Consider the following 16,571-nt stretch of genomic DNA (forward strand, 5'->3'; position numbering starts at 1 on the left):
ATGTCTCTTGTGAAACAATGCATAAACATCTAAGGATTATGGGACAACTCCTCAAAGAAAGTGTTTGGGTGCCTCACAAACTCTCCGATGATCATCGTTTCCAACGTGTGAATGTTGCTTCATCCATTCTGCCGCATAATATGTGTGTGAACCATTTTTTGGACAGAATTGTCAACGGGGTTGAAAAATGGATTCTCTATGCGAATTTTAAATGCCAAAAACAATGGCTCAGTCCTAGACAAAAACCACTTCTGACCACAAAACCTGGACTCCCTCCGCAGAAAGAGATGCTTTGCATTTGGTGGGACATCAAAGGAGTAATTCATTTAGAACTCCTTAATCCACAGTTAATTGTCAATGTAGAGATCTACAGTCAGCAACTGAAATGTTTAAATGAAACCATCCATCAGAAATACCCTTCACTCATCAATTGGTAAGATGTTCTTCTCCATGACAATGCACGTCCACATGTGGCATGTTTGACGCTACATAAGATTATGAAGTTGGGTTGGGAAGTTCTCCCCCACCTACCATATTCTCTAGATATGGTACCATCAGATTACCATCTTTTTCATTCGCTGCAATGCCATCTTAATGGGAAAATGTATGCTAAAGTGGAAGGTGTTAAAGAGGATATCGACATGTTTTTTGCTTCAAAGCCAAGTGGGTTCTTTAATCAGGGTATTAACAGCCCAATTGTAAGATGGAAAAGCATAATCAATAACAATGAAGACTATTTCATTTAATAAATGTTTTGTTTTGATATATAAGTTGTTTGGGATTTTTCATCTAAAAAAAAGCAACATTAATTTGTTGAAGACCTAATACATTTATAACAACCATCTGCTTTCTTCCATTCAGCCACTTTTCTATCCAATTATCTAACTTGTCCCCTACACCTATATAGATAATTTTTTATGAGCCTTTTATGTGGAACCTCGTCAAATGCTTTCTGAAAATCCAGATATAACAAATCTACACACTTACTCTTATCTATATAAGCAGTAACCTTTTCAACGAATGTCAAAAAATTTGTAAGGCAAGATTAGTGAAAAGGAAAAATAAAATCTGGCTTTTGTCTTGTGCCTTTTAAACACCGACTAGTACAGTAAGCTTTGTTTGATTTTTTCATTTTCAGCATACATGCTTTTCTACAGTTTTTTCAACACGTAAATGTAAATGTGTTAATTATTTTAATGTGTTTTTCTTAGCTTCCATTTGCATCAACAACTTCTCCCTTAAAAGCTTATGATGCTTTTTATCCTTATATATTAAAATTCCAAAACATCTGTTATTATACTACTGTGGTTTAATATTTTTATAATACTTTGACTTCTACTTTATGCATCATTTTAATCTTTACAAAGAGGTTATCTAGTATTCTAGTTTTTTTGTTAAATTGAACTTTGTTTTTCTACAATAGGAGTGACTTCACTGAATTATATATCTATCACGCTGTCACAAGAATCTTTATTATTTTTATCACATTAAATCTAAGAGCAATTATGTTTAATAAAGACTTATTTAGATTTAGTGAAGTAGGCCTGTGAAAGTTTGTAGGAATAAACCCAATGAATAATATTAATAGTATTTTTAGCTTGTTACAGGTTTCATACAATGCTGCATATATGAAACATTTTCATGTACAACAGTTTAGGATTAAAAAGTAACCTAATTATAAAAAACATATCTTTCACATTGAACAAAGTGTAGTTTCAAATTATTAAAAAAAAACAACAAAATAAGCTGAAAACAGGAAAATTAATGCATTTCTTTGATAATTTCTCATTCATGTGAATTAAAAACCTGTAGGTGAATGTACCCACATAATACAGTTTTTTGCACGAACTCAGAATTACATGTAAGAAATATTCAGGATTCCAAGTTATCGCAAATCCTCTTACATATGTTCATTTTTAATAGCACAAACAGTATTTTACTTATTTTAGTAAAACATATTAAAGCATAAATAACAACATTTTCTCATTTAATATAATGCCAAAAGTGAAATATATAAGCTTTTGAAGTTAAAAACTTTAACAGAAGAAAATTATTGACTAAGAAAGAATTTACCACAATATGGTTAACCTTGAAATAACCAAAATATTCATTTCTAGATTATCTTAATAAAAATGATATAAAACTGTAGAGAAGATTCTACAGCTTGTCAAAGATTTCTGAACAAGATATGCTCAAAAAAAGTAAGTTAAAATTTAAAACTATGCTTTATCAATAATTTTATTGCTAGCTTGTTCTACTTTAATCCATGTCTGGTAACATTTTTGTAACACACATCTTTTCACTCCATTTACATCTTTTTCTATTCTATATGTACATCAGTGCTGTATAATAGCAATATATTTCAATTTATTTAGTTGCATTTCAAAGCTTCATACAACTAAAGTTATTCTAATAATGCTGTGAATGGCAAATGACAGTATCACTTACTAATTACCGTGGGTTGACTTTGAACTTGCTTAAAGTATATGTACATATTTGCCATGCACAAAGCAATCCTTTACATGATGCATTTAGACCTGAAGAAGTGGAAGTAATTTCTAGGGGTTTGTGATTTTATAATAATAACAAAATCAATTTGATCAGTTCAAGATGAGCTTCAGCCTTCACAAGGCCATTATTGGGAAAACAAATTATTAAGTACTTTTATATAATAATATTATCAGAACAATAAATACACTCATAACATAATAATTCTCTTTTAATATTTTATATTTGATAATGCTGATGTTGAAAAATAATTAACAATATAAGAATTGCACTAGGCCCTTAAAACAAATTTTGAGTAAATAGTACACTGTACTAGTTTAAAAAGGAGAATAATATTGATGTTAAGCATCTATTTATTCACTTTGATAAATACTAACAAAAAATAAGTAATATTTACATGTTACGGTACTCTTTGTATTTTTAATTTCACCAGCTAATGAAAGAAAACATTGAGAGTTTAATTAATCCTTTTAAGTTTTAATTTTTGAAAAGTTTTATCACCAACAAAAGGAGGAGAGGATGTTTCTAACAACAAGTTTCTTGCATTATCCAACACTGTCAGGTTAAGGTGTTAAATTTGAAACAGAAGTTCTCAATATGAAACCATATTGTGTATATATATAGCCTGTTTATTAACAAGAAAGAAAATAAGAGTTAGAAAATATTGGAAGGGCATAAAACAATGAATATCAAACAATTTTCACATTTTGCACAAACTTAGAACCTAGTGCAAATGACCTAAAAATCAACAGCCTAGAAGGTGAAATAGAACATAAAGTTAAGTAGTCTGCTCAAAATTATTTTTAATTTTTCAGAAAATTTCCTATTCTCTACTTATTTTGGTGATTTTGATGGAATAATAGCTCTAATTTAACTGAAAAATTACTTTTTAAACATACAAATTACCAGGTTGATTTTAAGTTTCAATCTATGTAGGTAGTTTGCTTTGATTGGAAGTTATTAGCAATTGTTAGCCTATGTATCTTACTTAATGAATAAATGTTTTAATAAAATATAATTTATTAGTCTGCACTGTAACTGAATATTCTATAAAACACCACATCTGATTGGTTAGTACTCACATGAGCAGCCAATCATGCACCACATTTCACATGGTTATAATCATGTTCATGCACATAGCTTTGATGTAGACACTAACAAACATTTTTATAGCAGACAAACTTTTATGGCAGACTTTTGTGTGAAGTTAAGAAGAGACACAATGTTAAAAAAAGTGATAAAAAATGGCACACAGTGCTGGATTTCTAAGATAATTAATGGTACACACACAGTTCTGGAATTCTTTAAGATAACTGTGGGGAATAGAAGTAAGGTAAAGTATGACCAAGTAAAAACAGTAAATTAATAATAAATCTGACCTGATAGAAATTTTTAATCCTATTTTTAGGAAGTGAGGAGGAAACTGGGAAGTGCATGTCACTAGTTGACAAGTATGATGTCGTAAGCATACTCACAATGTTTCTTGATGACAAACCATTGTTGATTTCTGCCTGAACTTCTGCCTCCCATCAATATAGGCCTACTTTATTTCATAGTAAATAAGTTTAGATTTAAATATCCTTAGCAACAGATTACTCAGTGCACCAATCTTTCAGCAGTCTCATTTCCAAAATTATGTAAACTTTTGTTTACTAAAAGAAGTTATTGCTGTCTGCAGTTCTTTCTATGATTTAAACCTTCTTCCTATATAGAAACCATCTTTTTCTGCCATGTTTATTTAGGCATATGCACATACTTGAAAGTAGCAGTAATAGAACCACTTATGGTTGCCTCATGTAGAAAAGCAATTACATTAGAAAAAGGTACAAAATATAATGTAAATTTTGTTTCTTAGAGCTTTCTGCTTCTGAGGAAAAAAAACATGGAAGTTAGCCTAAATGTCTACCTAAAAGTATTTGTTTCTTGGCCCTTGTTCTTGGGTGGGTCAACACCATATTTTTCAACCAACCACATGCACTTCCTGGTTACCTTCCTCACTCCATTCTTGGGTGCCTAGACACAGCCACTTTTTATATCTTGTAAGGGATGAAGTAGAAAGGGTAAATAAAGGAAGTTTGAATGAGGTTAGTGTAAGTTAGAATTTTCTGTAATTTTTCTTGGTAAATCTGAACTCTGAATTATTACAATTTTATGTTGTTATTTTTTGGCAAAAAGAACCTCTTAGTAAAGTAATAAAAAAAAACACTTAATTTTGTTTGAAAAGTTATTACCTGATTTCATTTCTTGATCTGACTGTACTTGTTCATTTTCCGAGCCTTTCTCTGATTCTGACTTTCCACTGTGTTCTCGCCTATTATCCTCATCACCTGATACCCTCTCATCATCAGATTCTTGATTGGCTCTAACTTCCATTTGTTCATCTTTTTCTTCATCTTCATCTTGTTGCTCTTCATCATAATCTCCTTCCTCATTCTCATCTTCCCTTTCAACATTGCCAACCTCTCTTTCTTCTTCATCATTATCTGCTTCAGGTTCTGACTTTTCAGCATCGCTTTGAACTTCTGACTTTTCAGCATCGCTATGGACTTCTGACTTTTCAGCATCGCTATGGACTTCTGACTTTTCAGCATCGCTATGGACTTCTGACTTTTCAGCATCGCTATGGACTTCTGATTTTTCAGCATCGCTATGGACTTCTTCCCTTTCTACTTCACTGTGATCTCCTTGTTCATTATCTGAAACATCATGTTCACCTTCAGAACCTTCTAGTTCAGCATCTGAATGGTTTCTCTCACTACCAGATTGTTCTGGCTCTCTCTCAACTTCAGATTCATCACTATGTTGTCTGTCTGACTGTACTGCATCTTCCTCCTCAGCGCTTCCACTTTCATCTTCAGCTACTTCATTTTTCTCAGATCCAGCATCTGAATGGTTACTTTGCTGTTCTTCTTCACTTTGTACTGCTTCTTGTTCTCTATCTGACCCTTCTCTTTCACTTCCAGACTGTTCACCGTTTTGTGACTGATTTTCTGCTTCCTCTTCATCGGATGCATTACTAACAACCTCTCCATCTTCCTGGTTAGAAGCAATTTCACCATCTGAAGCATCACTTCTGTTTACTTCAGCTTCAGAATGCTCACTACCTACTGGGGAGCCACTAGGGCTTCTTCTACCTAAAATAGATTTGAAAGATTAGTGTACAAACAAACTCAAAGGCCAATATCAGATTAAATAATGTTTTTTCATACATCTTAAATTATGTGTATTAAAAAAAAGAGTAAACATTCTATTACAATGAATATATAATTACATAATTATCATTTAGTATGTTCAATAAATGTGATATAACTTTATAGTGGCACTGTAAGTTTTTTTTTTATCTCTTGATAAAATTATGTCAAAATTAATATTGCGACATTAAAGCATGCTGCAAGAATTCATGCAAGTATAATGACCTCATATAGATATTTAGTTGACTTTAACACTGTAGTTAATGCAAAAAGCTATTCAATGGGCTATCTTTGCTATGATCACCACTGGTATCAAAACCCAGTTTCTAGCATTACAAGTCAACAGATTTATCACTAACCCCAGGGGGACGATATTTAGTTGAATAGTACATTGGGTATATTTTGAAGTATGGAAAATATGTGTGTGTTTTTGGCAATTTAAAAAAAAAGGTGATCTAACCTGGTTTAAGTTCCTAATAAAGTGGTCAGTCAGTGTTACAAGTACAATGTATATATAAAAATTAGAATCAAAGTAAAACAATAAAATTAAAATGGGACATCCATTGTAAAAGAATTGTATAAGCTGCATAGACATTTCAACACAACTAACTTAGTGTTGTCAGGATGAGTTGGTTCAAGTAATTATGGTATAGATAAAGGAAGAGAAATATAAATAAATAGGTAACTGTTCTTCAAAGGTGAAAAAATATAATGTGACACCATGATGCTTGTTAACAGGAAAGGTTTAAGCTGTCTGATTAAAAGGGATTTTATAATTTTTTTGTTTTACTTATGTTGGTTCTTGATTATTAATTCAGCATTATTTATCATTATAATATGTTTTTCTAGCATTGTGATCTTAAAAATATGTAGAGGAAGACGAAGATGTTTCTTTAATCAAGTTCCTGCATTTCTTCCACATCTATATATTCAAAATAGTAATGTGTGTGCACGTATGGGAAGATTTTAAACATCTTTGAACTACATAAAAATGGAATTAGAAATAGGGAAGTATGGATGACATCGCTATACCTGTAAAAGACAAGTGGGTATAAATAGTGCTATGCCTCGCAAAGGAAATGTTATTTGGGGTATGGATCTGTCATTTCTCAGAGCCCCATCTCAGACAGTAGTGTTTATGTATTAAGGTTTTTGGGGACATGGGTCATTTATACTGTACAACCTATGAAAGTCCATGTCCATAAAGATGTAACATTGACACATGAATATATCCTTATTAATACACACCCTTGAACTAATATACCATGCAAAGACTTGTATGAATTATCTATATAAAAAAAAATCATTATTTCTAATTTAATAATATAAATTATCAACAAGTATTATGATTAGGAATGGATAATGCTTTTACAGCTGTTCCATGTAATTTATACATAGTAAGGATTGAAATTAGCTTTACAATCAACAAAGATGTAAATATATTAAATAGATAACATATTTGTAGGCCATAACAACGTAGCAGAAGCAAGCTAATGAATTTTAAAGCCATAATAACAGTGTTCATCCCTTGATAAAATTTAACAAAGAAATTAAATTTAATCTTTTATTATATTCAAGTAATTAGAAATAACATAGTTTCCATTTTGATTTATCATAAGTTAACCAGCATTAATTTAAATTTCCTAAGCAATCTGGATCATGACATTTTAAATGGGTATTTTAAAAAACATTTTTTATATAATGCTAAATGAACATGTAATAACAATGTAAAATTTACAAACAAAATCTCTAATCTAACAAATATCCCACTGCTAACCCAAAGAGTATAACATGTAGAAGAAATTGTCTAGACTGTTCTGATTTTTATGTGGAAGAAACTGGAAAGAATCAAGAAACTGAAATAAAAGATCATCATCATCATCAATACATTTTTGAACATCACAATACTGCAAAATATAATATTACATAATGCTCAGATTATTCACAAAAAACAAGAAAATAAAATGACAAATTGGAGAGGACCTTTAACCAAACAACTGAAGCCCTCTACTAACAAGAATACTTGTACAACACTTCATATTTATTTTTACCTTTCAAACAGGCCCACTTACCTAATTTTTTTTTCTATCTACATATACCATTTGGTCCTGATGATGCTGAGTTAACTGTGATAAAATGTTGATGCTGCATATGTAATTTTTTTCCATATCACTTTTAGCTAAGTTGTCTATTTTTATTACATTATGCAACTCATTACTGAGAGTATTGGGGTGATTCTAAAATCCCTTCTCTGTGGTATCTCAGGATTGTCATTATAATAGGATAGAAATATATCTATGAAAAAGAGGGTTTCATTTTGAAGAATATACAATAAAAAAGAGGAGCAATTAGCATTATGAATTGGTTACTCCTATGTGTTATGTCTGCATCTGTTGATCATTAGAGAATGCATATTCATAAAGATATACATATTTTCATGGCCTCAAATATTAATTAGCTATACTGATGGCCAGGTTGGTTTTTAATTTAGTTCTCACCACACAGTTTATTCTGATTAGAAGTTACAATCATTTGCTATCATAAGAAATTAAATACATGACCTTTAATATATCAATCGGGTGCCCTAACAAGTATGCCATGGACCATCCACAAGACCAAAGGTAAATGATTAATAAAAGCCAAATATATTTTAATTATGATTATGTTATCAGGTAAAATTGTAATTGGAAATATTCATTATACAGCAAAATGCACAACAAAAGAAAGTACTAGGTTTTATCATTTTTAATGTAAGTTATAAGGTTTTAAACATTTACATGCTAATAGTATTGAGAATATACTTAAACCTTTTATTATGCTGATTTTGTTTCACATTATTTGAAGTTGAATGTCTTAATACAATATAGTAAAATAATATAATTTTTTATAATTAAAAAATAATGTAGTCTAACCTATAATATTTTCAATTTCTTGAAGAAAGTTTGATTGGCAGCAGTACAATAATATTTTCATTCACTACTTTCTTGATATTCCAAATATAAATTGTCATTTCCAACATACTAACTCAGCAGTAGAAGGCGTACATTTTGTACAAGATATGGTGAGTACAAGAGACATGCATACAGAACAAATGAAGTCATATGGTTTTGGCATGAAGTTGTAAATGAAGTCTATAGGATCCATTGTTCAGTGGCTGCAAGACATGGGTATTCTGTATATACAGAGGGTGATGAATTGTTCAATGGTTTTCAGCAACCCCTTCTACAGAAATTATCCTAACGTCATTGTTATTTCAGCCTTGATGTTAAGATTCACGTGGCACATCTACTCTTTGTGCCTAAAAGGCAATTAATCCTTAAGTTTTTAGTGACTAGCCTGATACTGTGATAGATATAGAAATAGAACAAACTGTCTAAGAGAAGTTAATCTGAACTGAAGCCCAGATCAGAAAAAAAGTAACATAGTTGTAGAATACTATATGCTTATTGCTAAATGCAGTAGTAAAATAACTATAATAAATTAATCATTTCAACTTGTCTCACGACTTTTAATATCAATTATTGCGTGAAACAACTTAAATTGAAAAGTGAAAGTAAATTTTACTATTAATATTTCTTAGCCTCTTCGCTAGCATGTAACTGCAAGTTATAACATGATGTATACAGGTCAGAAGCCTTTCAATCAAAACCTTTAGCCTATCATCATCTATTAATTTAAAAGTTATTCTTTAAAATCTAATGACATCTTATAAAGAAATCTATTTTCATAGTTCATACCAACGTTGGAATCATCACTTCCAAAAATTTCTTCAAAATCAATATTATCAGCCATGTTAATTCAAAAACGATTGTTACCTCATCTAGTGGCAGTATATAAATAAACATTTAATTATATTTATAAACTAAATTGTAAATATTTTTTAAGTTTGAGTTCCATAATCAGTGTACCTGATGATGACAAAACCTTGTCGAAACGTTGTACATTTGCTGTTATGTTAAACTTATATTAAAGTTTTTCTTCATTACCCATTCAAGCCGTCTCCAGCCATTATTAGTCTTAAAGTGGGTTCCTCGTCATCGAATTCGAAATAAAAGAGTATGTTTCTAAAACTATTAGAAACACGATTAGTACAATCACTGTGGTTTTTCATAGTTTACGGTTTTAACGTTTTTAAGTACGCATGATAGCATCGACTGCTCCTTAATAATTTCACCCGTTCTTCATTATCATATTCTTAATTGTGCGTAAGTTTGAGCCTGTTGACAAATTATAGATATATCTGTTTTACTAAAGCAGTTACTTTATCTAAACATATGCAATTGCAATTTGACGTATATATATTAATTATGTTATTTGAATATAAAGTGTATTATTTTAAGTTTAATGAGTTTTAGATTTATCATATTGTTACGACAGCGGAGGTCACGTGACGCTAGTAACACGTCATATTATCGAAGGTTCGTAAATGCTCGAGCGTTTACTAGATTTCGGTATTCTGTTACATATAAGACGGTCAAGACGTGACGGCTACATTGGGTAATTGAACTGCGGACAGAGAGAGACGTATTATTGAGCGAGCACGTGAGACGTTCGTTGTGAATTATTGCGTTTGTGGAAATTAAGTGTATTGCAAAGTTGTATTAATAAAGAATAAACCAGTTATATTTAAGAAAGGACTTGTGCCGCTAAAGTTTCATCGGAAAGAAATTATACGGGAAGTTAACTAACGACCAGAGACGTAACAAATTGGTGTCAGAGAGTGGGACAAAAAAATGGAAACGAGAAGCGGCAAATCAAACTACAGCTTAGTAGATTTGATGGCAGCAATACAAAAGCAGCAAAAGAAACAAGAAGAACGAGAAAATAAACAAGAAGAGAGACAACAGCAGTTGCAAGAAAACCTGCAACAGTGGCAGCTCGAACAGCAAAATAAACAAGAAGAGAGATTACAGCAGTGGGAAGAAAACTTGCAACAGTGGCAGCTCGAACTGCAAAATAAACATGAAGATAGATTACAGCAGTTGTTAGAGGAAAAAGAAAGGAAACAAGAAGAACGAGAAAATAAACAAGAAGACGAATTACAGCAGTGGCAACTAGAACAAGAAAGGAAACAAGAAGTACAAATGGAAAACATTGGTAAATTTCAAAGCGAATTAAAGACATTAAAGGATGATCTATTGTCTTTTACACAAGGAGAATAAATTAACCATCAACTTAATCAGCCCCAGATAATGGGAAGCCCTTCCGGACCCTGCAGCTAAACCCTAATGCAGACATCTTCAGCACCTGTTAGAAGTCACATCCCAGATATGAATGTTAGCAATAGGGTGATCCAATACGAAGGAAGTCACAGGAATTCGATGGGAAGGCATCGTGGGAAGCATATAGAGCACAATTTGAGCTCCCGGCAGAGATGAATGGATAGACAGAGGAGCAGAAAGCAGTATATCTGGCAACGAGCTTGAAGGAACAACCATTGGAAATACTTGGACAGTTGTCAGCAGACGACAGACACAACTATAGAGCACTGGTAGCGGCTCTGGAACTCAGGTATGGGACTCAAAATGAGTCTGAAGTCTACAGGGCTAGGTTCAGGACGAGAGTCCGTGCTAAAGGGGAGAGCCTGCAAGAGTTGGCACAGGACTTGGAAAGTATGGCACACAAGGCCTACCTAACTGCACCACCCGATCTCCTCAAGTTGTTGCTGAGGAATCAGTTTGTAGACACCTTGGACAGTCCACAACTGAAAATGCAAGTGAAGCAAGCACACCCCTCTTCTATGCAGGATGCAATGGCCAGAGCTCTTGAATTTGAATCCTACGTTAAGTCCAGCACAGAGGTACCAAGGTTGGTACAGTCATCGGGATTCAAGACCAGAAAAGGGCAGCTTTCAGAGAAGTTTGAGGGACTTTGCTGGCACTGTAATAAACCTGGGCACAAGAGAGCTCAATGTTGGCAACTTCAACACAGGGGAGATGCTACAGCAGGAAAGGCTGCTACCAAGAAAGGTTGTTGGAACTGTGGAGAGCAAGGACATATGAGGAGCCAGTATAAGAAGAATACCACCAATAAGTCAGCTTCGGGAAACCAGTAGTGGTTGGTGCTAAATGGCAAGCACACATAGTGTCTATGTGACAGGGAAGCTGGATGGCCAAAGGTGCAACTTTGTCATAGATTCTGCATCTCAGTAAACCTTATGAGTATCAAGGTGCTGGATCACAAAGGAGTACCAGAAGTTGTGTGGTGTGACAGGGCATTATGCAAGGTTGTGGGGACCAGTGTGGGTAACTATTGAGCTCATGGGCATGAAAAACAGACAGAAAATATACTTAGCATATTAGGATTGGACTATCTACTACCGAGGAAGTGTGTAGTTAACTTCGAAAAAATGACGTTTGGAAACAAAGGCCAGATTCCAGTAAGTGTGGCTGCATCCGTTGATCTGCATGTCACAGCACTTAAGTCAACTACAATACCTCCTATGTCAGAGAAGATAATTTGGGGTAAGATAAAAGAACATCCTCAAGGAATCCCAATGCTTGTGGAAGCAGTGGAAGATCCATCCAAGATTGGAAGGCCACTTGTGGCAGGTCATCAAGTAGTACCTATAACAGTGGCCAATTTCTCTAAATGTGAACAGACATTTAAGGAATGGGCATTGTTGGGTGTGTGCCAGGAGGTAGAGTCAGTCAATGTTAAAGCAAGAAATACAACTGTAAAGAAAGGACATACACTTCCAGAACAATTGACTTAAATCTATAAGAAGAACATAGTCCATTTGGCATCATCACAGGCTCTTCAGTTAGAAGAACTTTTTGCAAATTATGCAGACGTCTTTTCGAAAGGAGATCATGACCTCAACTGCACAAACCTGGTAGAGCACAGAATAAACACAGGCAATCACCGTCCAATAAAGATACCTCCAAGGAGAATAGCTCTAACAAAGCGACAAGAGATAGAGAAGGTCATGGATGGTCTAATTAAGGAAGGGATATTCGAGAAATCAGATAGTCCTTGGTCAGCTCCCGTCGTGTTAGTCCAGAAGAAGGATGGAACCCAACGTTGCTGTGTGGTCTTCAGGGATCTTAACAGTATAACCGAAAAAGACGCAAAAGAGGTGATTTACTTAAGTCACAATATAAGTGAGCATGGTGTGCAAACTGATCCTGACAAGGTGAAAACAGTGCGTGACTGGCCAACACCAGACAATGTGGGAGAGTTAAGAAGTTTCTTGGGACTCTGTACTTATTACCGGAAGTTTGTGAAGGACTTTGCAACTATAGCTGCTCCACTACATGATTTGACTAAAAAAGGCCAGAAGTTTGAATGGATAGTTTATTGCCAGCATTCTTTCAAGACGTTGAAGGAAAAATTGGCCTCCTCTCCACTTTTAAAGCTTCCAGATCCTCACTGCTGTACATACTGGATTGTGTTGCTAGTAATGTCGGAATTGGAGGAGTGTTGTCTCAGAAAGTGGGCGAAAACGAACATGTGGTGGCCTACTTCAGTAGGATTTTGAGTAGACCAAAGAGGAACTACTTTGTAACAAGGAGGGAACTCCTTGCTATAGTAAAGGGTCTGACATATTTCCATCCTTACCTCTATGGTGCAAGGTTTACCATCATGAGAGGCCATACTGCGTTATGCTGGTTAAAATCCTCAAAGAACCCAGAGAGACAACTGGCACGTTGGATCGGAAAGATAGAGCAGTATAATCATAATATTGAATATAGAGAAGGAAAATCTCATGGTAATGCCGATGGACTGAGCCGAAGACCCTGCAAAAATGACTGCAGACATTGCTGCAAGAGAGAGGTTGAAGTAACCAGGTGTCATCAAGCTGAAGTGACTGAAGGAGTTGATGATGGTGAAATGGAACCATGTATAGATATTAAGTCAGAGCAGGAGAAAGACCAAGACTTGAAGCCAATAATTGGTTTTCTAAAAGCAAGTGTTTTGCGCCCTGCTTGGGAGAAGGTGTCTAGTCTAAGCCCTATGATAAAGAACTATTGGGCACAATGGGACCAGTTGAAGCTTGAAAATTGTATTCTTCTCCAGAGATGGGAAACTGCAGATGGGAAAGTGACGTCCTGGCAAACGGTTATACCGAGAAAGTTACGGGAGGTTGTGCTGCGTCAATCCCACGATACTTTAACAGGAGGACATCTCGCAGTTAAGAAGACATTGAGTCATCTACGACACAGATGTTACTGGATATGTATGAGGCATGATGTGGAAGAATAGTGCAGAACATGCAGTACATGTTGTGCTAAAAGGGGACTCAAGCATGAGGGACGTGCTCCAATGAAGTTATATCAAATTGGCTCACAATGGAAAGAGGAGCCGTTGACATTACTGGTACTTTGCCCCAAACTCGTGCTGGAAACAGGTACATTTGTGTGGTGATGGATTATTTCACCAAGTGGCCGGAGGCATATGCAATACCAAATCAGGAAGCTACAACTGTAGCTTCGGCTATTAGTGATTTCTTCTTCAGATTTGGTATGCCATATGAACTACATTCAGATCAAGGCCGTAACTTTGAATCAGCTGTGCTCCATGAATGCTGCAAGTGGTTTGCATACGAAAGATTAGAACAATGCTACTTCACCCACAGTCTGATGAGATGGTAGAAAAGTACAATTTGACAGGAATTGGCAAAGTTTTGTAATAGTCGCCAAGATGACTGGAATGTCTTACTCTCTCCACTGTTGATGGCCTATAGAACAGCAGAGCATGAAGCCACTGGATACACTCCAGCAAAGTTAGGTTTTGGTCGGGAACTTTGGTTGCCAGTGGATCTGTTAACAGGACTCCCACCTTATGAAGAGTTGCCTGAAAATGTGTCAGAGTTTGTGAAAGTGTTATAGGAAAGGATGGATGATATTCACCATCAAGTGCGTTCAAACTTGAAAACGTCTGCTGATTCGATGAAGCTATGTTATGATAAGAAGTCTACTGAAGTCAGCTTTGAACCAGGAGACAAGGTGTGGTTGTATAATCCCAGGAAGACCAAAGGGAAGTCTTCTAAGTTGTCATCTCCATGGGAAGGCCCATATGACATAGTGGATTGTCTCTCAGACGTGACTTTTTGGAAAAAATGTGGTCGGCGAGGTAAGCCAAAGGTGGTGCATGCAAACAGGCTTTGGCATTATCACAGTCCAGGACATTTCATTTGGGACGAAGTGAACAATGGAACAAATGACGCTGCTGAAGACGTGTCACCTGGAAAAGCCACTGTAGAAGAAGAAGAAACTTTACCCGGTTTTGAGAACGGAAACAGTGAAGCCCTTGATGAAGTTACTACCACTGATGTGACTGCTACCGACAATAGAACATTTCCTGATGGAACAGATTAACTTTACGTGAAGCAGAAGCCAACGAGACACAGACTTTGTTGAATTTTAATTTTGTGTTTGTAAATTCTGTCCATTTAATTAAGTTATTGTTAATTATCTATTGGTTTAATTTAAGTCGCTATTGTTCGGGACGAACAATACTAAGGAAGGGGCAGTATTACGACAGCGGAAGTGACGTGACGCTGGTAACATGTAATGAGTTCTAGAAAGATCGGGGAACATCACGAATAATCCAGTATTTGCTAGGTGCCCTCTATTCTTGTTTACAAGTGCGCCAGATAAAGCGAAATTATTAATCGGAATTAGAATTGCAGACAGTCAGAGACAGAGACGGACAATTGAGTCAAGCGCGGTAGTAAAGTGCGTGAATCGTGGTGAATTATAGTGTGTGTGTTTAAGTTAAAATGACTGTGGAAATTAAGTGTATTGCAAAGTTAAATTGAGAAAGAATAAACTGGTTTTATTTGAGAAAGGACTTGTATCGCTGAAGTTCTTCCGAAAGCATTTTCATGAGTAATTAACAAACGACCAGAGACGTAACAATATGAATTTAAACAGGATCCTACTGAAGCGTGAAGTTACTGTTTGCTGAAAGATTAATTCGTAACAGGACGACAGTCAATTCTTTGATGGAAACTGTCTTGAAAACTAAGCTAGAAACTGTGAACTCTTCATCCGAATGGTCTCAATAAGAGCACACATTTCATTTCTAATATTTCTTTTATTTAAGATTTGTCTATTAAAGTTAATTTTTATTTCGATACCACATCGTACCACTAAATTCAACCTTTATATTTGTCATTCTACGTACTGTTGTTTATACAATGTATTGCTGAGCTGAATTCAGTGTTATATATATACATACACACACACATTTTCTGTGTGATGTACAGATCTTCCTTTCTATATTTTGGGAAAAAATAAATTCTAAGATTATATAAAACTGCTGAAGCTCGAAATGCTACTTGATAAAAAAATTGTTATTTTCTTATATATTTGCATGAAATTAACTAATACCTTTCAGACTGTTTTGTAGTTAATTCACTACCATAAAACTTATAAACATGTTTTAAAAGATAACTAAAAGCACTAAAGCAACATTTTACAGCTATCTCATAAAAGAATAAATAAAACATTTGTCGTCATGTTTTAGTTTGAACTGGCGAAAGTACCTGGCCTCGCTCGGGTATTAAGTTGATATTATCTAGATGACTATGTTAGTGTGTATTTTCTGAACCTATTTTAGCATAGAAGAACCGTCAAAAATATTTTAAACCTATTTTTTTTGCCCAGAAACATAAAAAAAAATCATAAAACAACAATATTAGGTTATACCTTTGTTGCTAAGCAAATACCTTTGTTGTTTATGGGCAATAAAAATATGTTAAAATATTTTTGACTGTTCCACTATGCTAAAATAGAGTTATGTCGGTCACACTCCTTTTCTATGTGGTCTTTCACTAGCTTGCCTTATTAAAAAGATGCGTGCATGCACACGACTAAGTAATAATATCCAGATGCACACCCTCAGGGTCCACTTAGTATGGGTACA

At 34.5% G+C, this 16,571-nt stretch overlaps 1 protein-coding gene across 1 annotated transcript in view; it reads right to left on the bottom strand.

Annotated features, from left to right (window-relative positions):
* LOC106462320 (RNA polymerase-associated protein LEO1-like) overlaps positions 1-9,512 on the bottom strand; it is a 37,753-nt gene extending 28,241 nt beyond the window's left edge. Inside the window, exons 1-2 of the mRNA XM_013922225.2 lie at positions 9,437-9,512; positions 4,740-5,642 (exon numbers count right to left, since the gene is read on the bottom strand). Of these exons, the coding sequence (XP_013777679.1) occupies positions 4,740-5,642; positions 9,437-9,491 (958 nt within the window). The 5' untranslated portion in view covers positions 9,492-9,512. The remainder of the gene's footprint in view (positions 1-4,739; positions 5,643-9,436) is intronic.
* Positions 9,513-16,571: the final 7,059 nt, after the last annotated feature.

The sequence above is a fragment of the Limulus polyphemus genome, unplaced genomic scaffold (assembly GCF_000517525.1).
Source record: "Limulus polyphemus unplaced genomic scaffold, Limulus_polyphemus-2.1.2 Scaffold1141, whole genome shotgun sequence".
Lineage (NCBI taxonomy): Eukaryota > Metazoa > Arthropoda > Merostomata > Xiphosura > Limulidae > Limulus > Limulus polyphemus.